An 8,765-nucleotide genomic window follows, 5' to 3' on the forward strand; every position below is an offset into this window, starting at 1 on the left:
GCTGGGTATCCCTCAGGATATTGCCTTCAGCTAGCCTGTTAAGGATGGCCTCCTTGATAATCTTTTCCAAGACTTTCCCCAGGATAGAGGTCAGGCTGATGGGCCTGTAGTTTGCCGGATCAACTTTCCTCCCTTTCTTGAAGATAGGCACGACATTGGCCCTCTTCCAATCATCGGGCACTTCACCAGAGCATGAAGAACTCTCAAAGATCCTTGCCAGTGGCTGAGCTATGATGTTCGCCAGCTGCCTGAGTACCCTTGGGTGTAACCCGTCAGGGCCAGCTGACTTGAAGGTATCCAGCTTGTCAAGGTGTTCCTTCACGAGGTCAGCTTCGATGGAGGGCAAGGAATCTCCCTCACCTAGGCCTCCCTGACCCATAGTGGGCAGGGCCGCCCCATGGGGCTGATGGAAAACTGACCCAAAGTACCCATTTAACAAGTTAGCTTTTTCCTGGTCATCAGTTGTCAGTTGCCCCATCTGGTTTAGCAGGGGTCCAATGTTGCCCTTGCTTTCCCTCCAGCTCCCCACATATCTAAAAAAGGACTTTTTATTTTCCGCGATATTTGTAGTTAGCTGGAGTTCCATTGCAGCCTTTTCTTTCCTTATTTGCTCTCTGCAACTCCAGACTAATGCAGAGTATTCTTCCTTGGTGGCGGATCCGGTCCTCCATCCTTTATAGGTCCTCATTTTAAGACGCAGGAGGTCCGCCAGTCCCCTGGAGAGCCAAGGGGGCTGCTGTGCCCTCCTGCTGCCTTTCCTCTGAGACAGGATGGACTTTGCTTCCGCATCCAGGATTGCTCCCTTGAGGAGCATCCACGCATCCTGAACTCCCCTCTCCATTGGGTTGTGGCCTTTTAGGGCCTTTCTGACAAGCCTCCTTAGCTTGTCAAAGTCAGCTTTCCTGAAGTCGAGGACTTCTGTTCAACTGACTGACTTGCCAGCTTTACAGCAATTGGTGAAGGTGATCAGTTAGGTTGCCAATTAGGTCATCCCCAGTTGCCAGTACGAGGTCAAGCAGTGTTTCACCTCTTGTTGGCCTGTAGACTTCCTGAGTCAGACAGAGGTCGTCCACACATGAGAGAAAGCTTTACGACCGCTCGGATTTGGCCGAGCGCTCCTCCCATGAGATATCTGGGTAGTTAAAGTCTCCCATGACAACCATACACCAGGATTGTGCAGCCTCAGCCAATTCCCTAGTGAACTCCTGGTTGAGGTCTTGACTCTGGGTAGGGGGTCTGTAATAGACCCCCACCATAGTATCCCCTGTGCCATGTTCCCCATGGATTTTAACCCAGAGGGTCTCCAGTCATCCACCATGGGTGCCAATGTCAGCTTGCAGGGACGCACAGCTTTCCTTGACATAGAGAGCTACACCCCCGCCCCTTTTGTCCACTCAATCCCTCCTGTACAGGGTATAGCCATCTATACCCGTGGTCCAGTCATGGGCAGAGTCCCACCAAGTCTCTGTTATCCCAATGACATTGTAGTTATTTGCTTTTAGAAGGAAAACAAGTTCCTCCTGTTTATTCCGCAGGCTCCTGGCATTTGTGTATAGACACACAAGTGTCCCCTTAGGGGCTCTTGCCTTGCTTACATTTTGTTTCAGGGCTGGGGCTGGGGTGGGATCCCTTACGTGCCTTGGCCTGCTGGCTTTGCCAGAGTCACTCGGTGGGCCAGCAGCGGCAGTAGTCTCCCCATCTTCCAGCAGGCTTAGTTTAAAGCTCGGTAGAGCAGGTCAGCCAGTCTAGCTGAGAAGAGCCTCCTCCCCAGTGGAGAGAGGTGGAGGCCGTCCCTTCCCAACAGCTCATTGCTTCTCTCTCCAAAGAGTGGACTGTGGTCATGGAAGCCAAAGTCTTCCCGATGACACCAGCACCGCAGTCTTTGGTTGACTACGTGGATCCTCCTCTCCCTCCTCAGCCCATAGCTCGAGACTGGGAGGATCAAAGAAAACACCACCTGTGCCCCCAGACCCTTTAGCCCCGCACCCAAATCCCTGAAGCGCCTCATGACTCGGCTAGGAGCACTCTGAGCTGTGTCATTGGTGCCCACATGGATGAGGAGCATGGGATAGCGGTCTGTGGGCTGGAGGAGTTTAGGGATCTTGTCCGCAATGTCACAGATGCGGGCCCCTAGGAAGCAGCAAACTTCCTGGGCTAAGGAGTCGGGATGGCAGATTGCCCCCTCAGTCCCCCTCAGGATGGAGTCTCCCATGACAATCACTTTGCGTACCTTGAAACATCATCAGATTTAAGAAAAAAGCAAAAGCATTGTATTGAGTACTCAGGCTTTATATCTGAATCTTGGGAACAATATAATCTGTTTTGAGTGAAAAAGACTAATGTCAGTATTGCTCATTTTCAAGCCACAGTAAGTTTACTGTACAATGAACATGACGAATCCAGATTAAGAACAACTACAGCCCTTAGAGAATACACACATGGCCCTACCAATTCCAAGTGTCATAACAACTTCAAATGTAATGTATGCACTAAAGCAATGGGGACAAACTGTACAAAAAAGCTGCATTAAAAACAGATACACACCTGACATTTCCATTGTAATACAAGATAAAGTATGACAAAGAAATGCCGGTGAATTTCTTACAGAAAGTATGACTCAAGCAAAAGCAATGCAACTTCCCAGCTTTGAGAAAGAAGCAGAGAAAGATGAGAAAATGAACAAGCAAGTGACTCATGCAAAATGCCAGCCTTTATTGCAGTACATATTTCAAAGCAATGCATCACTGAATTATTCAGATCTTTTAAAATTGCTTTCTTATCCCCAAATATTAACATGAAGCTCTTCTAACAGAGGTTAGTTTACTGTCAGGTCTCTTCAGTTCTCAGTCTCCCTGCTTAAACAGCCAAAATCAACAGCAACAAAAAAATAATGACCATTTGATCCATTTTCTCTGTTAAAAATCAACAGCAACCTTCTGCTAGTCTACAACAAATTAACTGAATCCAAAACAGCTTATTTACAATGACATATCTTCACTCTGATACTTTCCAATGAATTATGCACTATTGCTGGATTTCGTTTTGATGCTTCCTCTCTCTTCATACTCCAAGTGGAATTACCCCCAGCCCTGATGCTGCCCCTCACTGCCCCCAAAGCCCCCCAATACTGCTGGTGCCCTCACTGCCCCCACAACAACCCCCCCTTCCTACTCATGCCTCTTGCTCCTCAGCCCTGCTGGAGGGGGCCCCCAGCTGCCAGGACTATGGGGCCAGGGACCCATGTCTGCAGCTCCCTGCCCCCAACAGCAGGCAGCTGCAGTAGAAGCAGCATGGAGTCAGCTCCCCCACTCCTGCCACCTGCTTGGGTGGGGCCAGGGCCAGGGCCAGCTCCTGGCTCCCCCCAGCCCTGCCGGTGCCCCCCAGCTATGACCTGCAACCCCCCAGCCCTGCCAGAGGGACCTCCAGCCCCTAGCAAGCCCCACTTAATACACAGGCTCCAGGAGCAAAGAGTGAGCCTGAGCTAAGCCCAGGGGGGCTGTGGCTGAGTGACAGCCTCAGGCCCCACCCTTCCCTCTCCAGGCAGGGCTGGGGGTTTCCCGCCATGTTTGCAAACAGCTTTTGCAGGCTAGAGCTCAACCAGCCTGCAGAGCTGTTTGCAAAAGCAGGGAATCCATGGGTTTCTCTGCTAAAAGGAGAAATCCGCGTTTTCTCTGATAAAAGGGGAAATCTATGGTTTTCTCCATTTTTCTGTGGGAAATAGAAAACCCAGATACCTGGTCATAACCCAGGGGATCAGGAGCAGACAAGATCAACAACAAAGTCCAGACTAGTCAAAAGTCAGGGGATCAAGAGCAGGCAGGTCAGGAGGCTGAGGTTTGTAAGAGACCTCATGGTCACTGTGAGTACAGCCACAATGCAGAGCGGTCAGGAACAGGAAACAGGAATCCAGAGCACAGTCACTAGCCGGAGGGTGCAGAACAGGCAGCTGTAGCTGTAAAGACCGAATGTGGGCAACTGCCAAACTAAAGCTACAAGCTATGAGCCACAAGTTGGCTATCAGAAGACAGGGGATTGGACAGGGGTCAGGAGCAAAGAGTGGAGAAACCAGGAACAAGGATGAAGCCAGTAAGCCAAGAAGTAGGAACAAGCAGTAAAAAGTCACAAATAGGTAGGAACATGGGGGCAAGTGCTTGTACACATGACAATCATCGCCATGTACACATGACAAACATTTCCTCTGTGTGGCTTAAGAGCATCACACAATACACCACAGGCACCCACTAAAGGCAGAAGCAACGATGAGCCCAAACCTTTTTGTTTTTTTGTAGAGCTTGCCCGCCTCTCCCACAGCCGGGGGCAGGGGAGGGGGACAGGGACGAGCCAGCAGGCTGAGCAGCCCCTGAGTTGCAGGGGGGCCCTGGCCTTTCCCTCCACAGTGGCAGTACCACTCAGGGCTGCCTGGGCAGCCTGTTAGTGGGCCGAGTGTTGCCCCACCTTGGAGGCAGCACCCAGCTGGATCCAACTCTTCCCTGAGGTCACCAGGGCTTCCAGCACCCTGTGCACTGTCCTTGCTGTCTTCCCACCACCTGGGACCACCCAGGAATGGGCTGGATTGTCCCTGGCACAGCACAGGGAGGCAGCAGGAGGGTGGCTTGGTGTGCTGCTGGATGGAGAAGGTGGTAGGGATGGTGGCAGGTGGGGAGGGGGGTGCATGAGCGTGGAGCCCAAGCCAGTGCCTATGGCCAGGGTTGGTGGGGCCCAGAGTGAGGTGGCAGGAGTGCGAGGTCCGCTCCAGCACATGGTGCTGAAGCGGCTGGCAGATGGGCGGGGAGGAGTGGCAGCAGTGAAATGGTGAGGCGGGGGGCATAAGTGCAGAGCCCGGGCCGGCGGGGTGGCAGGACTGCAGGGCCCAGGAGCGTTGGGCCCAAGCCGGCAGGAGGCGATGGAAGGGCAGAGAAGCAGCAGAACCAATTATATTTATTTACATTAATTTCTATAAGAAAATGGGTTTCGCTTAGCACAGTTCCACTTAACGCTTGGTTGTTTTTAGAACCCATTAAGCAGAGGTTGCCTATAACTTGCTGGGCACTGACAGTGTTGCTTCTTATAAGCAGGCAGCCACACCCACAGGGCCAGCTGGAAGTATTCCACAGGGGGCAGTTTAACCTGCCAGCTGCCCTGACCCCTGACACTTGACCTGTCTTCTGAAGTCACAATTCAATTTCAGAACTTCATGACAGCACCAAGAAAAAAGAAATAAAAACAAGGAGGAACCCAGAAGCTTGTTTCAATTCAATAATGAGAAATAATACAGTAAGATTTGTCTTTTTTAATGATATTTTTAAAGCTCTGTATAGTATAAAATACCTTTTAATATGGGATAATGTAGAAAATATGGGAAGAGGACTTTTTTTGTTGTTCCTTTCTCTTTTCTTGATATTTTCACCTATTTTCCCACACTAAAAGCAAAAAAGCCAAAAGCATGAACTTCTGCTACTGAAGATGGCAGATATATTTATGCTGGAAGCCCCTACTAATACAATATATTTGACTACTGACAGCCATAAAATACTGTCCGCAAATAAATCCATTTCTTCAATTTAAGTCAGTATTCAAAGTGTTTGATCTGTTCCAAGAATTAATCTCATTACTGAGGAAGAAGAGGAGAAGGATGTGTAAAACAGACTGGGTTACTGAAAGGTGCCTACATCTCCAAAAGTAGCTGGAAACTTCATACGCAGCAAAAGGTAAAGCAAAGAAAGATAAAGCAAAGGAAATATTTTACAGCACAGAAAATGTTAGCTCTCCTTCAGTTTTTTTTACTCACATGCCATGTATGTAACTTTCTCCTTATTTTTTAGTCTTTTTGTATACTTTATTGCAATTCTATTTTTCCTCTACTAATAAGTGGGGGAGGGGACACACTTATCTTCATTAGTCTTAACACAATATCTTTTTTAGTCCCTTGTAGTTTAGTGCTCAGATGACAATTTAAAAACTCACTCACTGAATAGCCATATCTTCACATGTCACACTCTAGGGAATAATAAGTTAAACTAATTTTACTCACATGATTTCTGAAGATCAATGCCACAACTCCACCAATTAGTTCAATCAGTAGACAAATACCAAGAATGTACATAAACTGCAAGACATAATTGCAAAAAAAAATCTAGTATACAATCAAAATCTTATCTTTTTTATCAATTAATCTGTTTAAATCAGGAACTTTTTACTATCAATATTCTTAGCAATTCTCTGAATTAAACTGCATTTTTGGAAGGAAAAAAAAAGGATTCTTTAAAATAAATTGTTCATGCTTGAGAAACCCTCTTTTCCACTTTGCTCATTCTGCCTTTTATCTACTTGACAGAAATTTACTATTTTCCTGTTTTGAATGGAACAGAAATAAGTGTGATATAAGTGGTAATGCTGCCAAAAAAATCCTTCCCCTTCTTTACAACAGTATCATAGCTCTTAGAACAGAACCAGGGAATGATACAACTCACACAGAACATTACGTTTGTGTACTTCCTAACAAGATGGTTCCTATTTATAGGTTTAAATTTGCTGGCAACAGTGTTTTAGAAACTCTGAAGAATTTTCTCTGTCAGCTCAGCACTACTGAAAGCCAAATTTTGGCCCCAAATTTTGGACTTGGGTAGTATTAAGAGTGTGACCTGGGAGTGCTGCCTTTAAAAATAGAAGTTCAACAGCACAGGACTTTTAAATTAATATTTATGTAAAAAACCCTACTATGCTATGAAGTAAGTGAAGCATGCCAGTACCAGAATGATATTCCAGGTTACAGGATGCTTTAGGTATGTAAGAATGTTTGGACATTCATTTAAAAATGTTTTAAAGGTTGGGTACATTTTCTTACACGAAAAGCCCTTCAAATCATCTTTAAAAAAAAACCTCTCATGCCACCAGTGGAATCCCAGTGGAAAAGGGATCTGATGATCTCTTGCGTGAGACGCATCAGTCCCTAACACATGGAAAGCAGGCCTAGATCAATACTCACTTTAGATGTTGAAGTGTATTCTTCTGCATCAGACTTGGGAGTCTGATCACTTTCTTGGGGTGTGCTATGCTCTCATGACTGGCAATAAGAGCACTCCAAGAGAGTTACAGGTGAACAACTACTACGGTCCCCTTTTTTCCAAAATGTGGAAAAAACTAGTGCTGTGGTAGGCTTGAACTTTCTGGATTTCCTGCTTCTGATCTAACTGCTTTCTCTCTCACTTCTCTTCAAAACTCTGAATATGACTGATGCAGGAAAGCACAGTTGCTCACTCATGAATACACATATACATGTAAAAGCTGGAAGGAAAGTCCCACTCCAAATACCCCAGACTATCCACTTCAGAAAAATGAGCTATGGTTTTTTAAAGTTCAGAGACTGACATGAGTGTCACAAGCCATCTGGAAATACCAAACAGAAGTCTTTCCTCTGATAGAGAGAGAATTACACTGAGAAATAGGCACCAGGAACTTTCATTTTTTAAATGCCAATACAATGTCATTAGCAAGAACAAGAAAGTTCCCCGTATTAACTTGGGAAGACACCATAATGCAGAATTAGAGACTCTCTTCTCATTCTGTTCTGTTCTCAAGTTCTCAGCAATTTGTGTGTTGTATAAAAAACATAGCTTAAACACTTTCCAAGTCTATTTCAATTCTGCTTTTTAAAATTATAAGCACTTTACATTTTTGTTTGTATAATTCATATTTTAACTATATCAGAGATAAAATCTGACAAGTGAGTAAAAATTATATTTGCATTGTTTTTCTTATTGTAACCTATAATTTAAATTTGTGAGAACCTTCTGCAGGGTGCATAAAATTACCCTGAAACAAATATTTTGCCCTGCCAGAGCCACTGCAGGGAAGGTGAAGAATGCAAGGAGGAAGGAGAGGCACCCCTGCCTCCATTCTGGTGCCCTGCACTGAGGCAGTACCCAAAATTAATGCCCTATTCATCCACCCATAATTACTGAAGCTTCAATGACTGCAAAGTCTGTAATGACTAAAAATAATTCATGATCCTCAGGGGCAGATCCAGTGGAGGTACACATGGGGGGACATGGTTGAACCCCTTTCCCCACTGTGGGCCACACATCAGTGGCTTCCCAGCACCCTGGATGCTTGCATCCTCTGTGGAATCTAAGGCATGGCTAGAGCCCCAGGCTGGCATAGGACACCTGGGGGAGGACCAAGTAGGGAGCAGTTGAGGAAGTGGGAACCTGCCCAGTGATACTACCGTCTCTGGCTGACTTGAGGGCAGGGGAAGCCTCAGGACCACTTCTTCCCTTCTCCAGTAGGCGACTATGGAGAAAGTCTGCACAGGAGGCTTGGCTTGTTGGCAGTGGATGTGTCCCTGCTCCTCCCCACTCCACCACGTTTCCCCTGCCTGGCCTGGAGTTCTAGCTGCAGGCAGCAACTCCACAGGGTGCCAGGCTCAGCCAGGAATAGCACTGGCAGTGGGTGATCCCCACTTTCAGTGCCTGCTCCAGCCACCAGGGGACACCAGAGGACTGGGCAAAAAAGCACGGGAGGGTGGACCTGCCCAACACTGCTGTCCCTGCCTGAACCCAACTCTCCTCGCAACTGATCAAAGCAGCTCTGGCTAGAAGGGGCCAGGAGCAGCTCTGGGGTTTCCCCCCCACCCCTGGGTCAGCTGGGGACACCAGCTGTGTTGGGCAGGTCCCCCATCTCTATGCCCTAGGCAAAGGGAACCCATAGGCAAGCCCTGAGAGAGGAAGAGAGAGAATGGGAGGGGAGGGGAAGGGAGGGGAGGGGGG

At 47.3% G+C, this 8,765-nt stretch overlaps 1 protein-coding gene across 1 annotated transcript in view; it reads right to left on the reverse strand.

Annotated features, from left to right (window-relative positions):
- The window catches only part of TSPAN15 (tetraspanin 15), a 51,073-nt gene that overhangs the window by 39,575 nt on the left and 2,733 nt on the right, over positions 1-8,765 (reverse strand). Inside the window, exon 3 of the mRNA XM_019507732.1 lies at positions 6,032-6,106. Within this exon, the coding sequence (XP_019363277.1) occupies positions 6,032-6,106 (75 nt within the window). The remainder of the gene's footprint in view (positions 1-6,031; positions 6,107-8,765) is intronic.

The sequence above is a fragment of the Gavialis gangeticus genome, unplaced genomic scaffold, assembly GCF_001723915.1.
Source record: "Gavialis gangeticus isolate Ggan-Ray unplaced genomic scaffold, GavGan_comp1, whole genome shotgun sequence".
NCBI classification, from domain to species: Eukaryota; Metazoa; Chordata; order Crocodylia; family Gavialidae; genus Gavialis; species Gavialis gangeticus.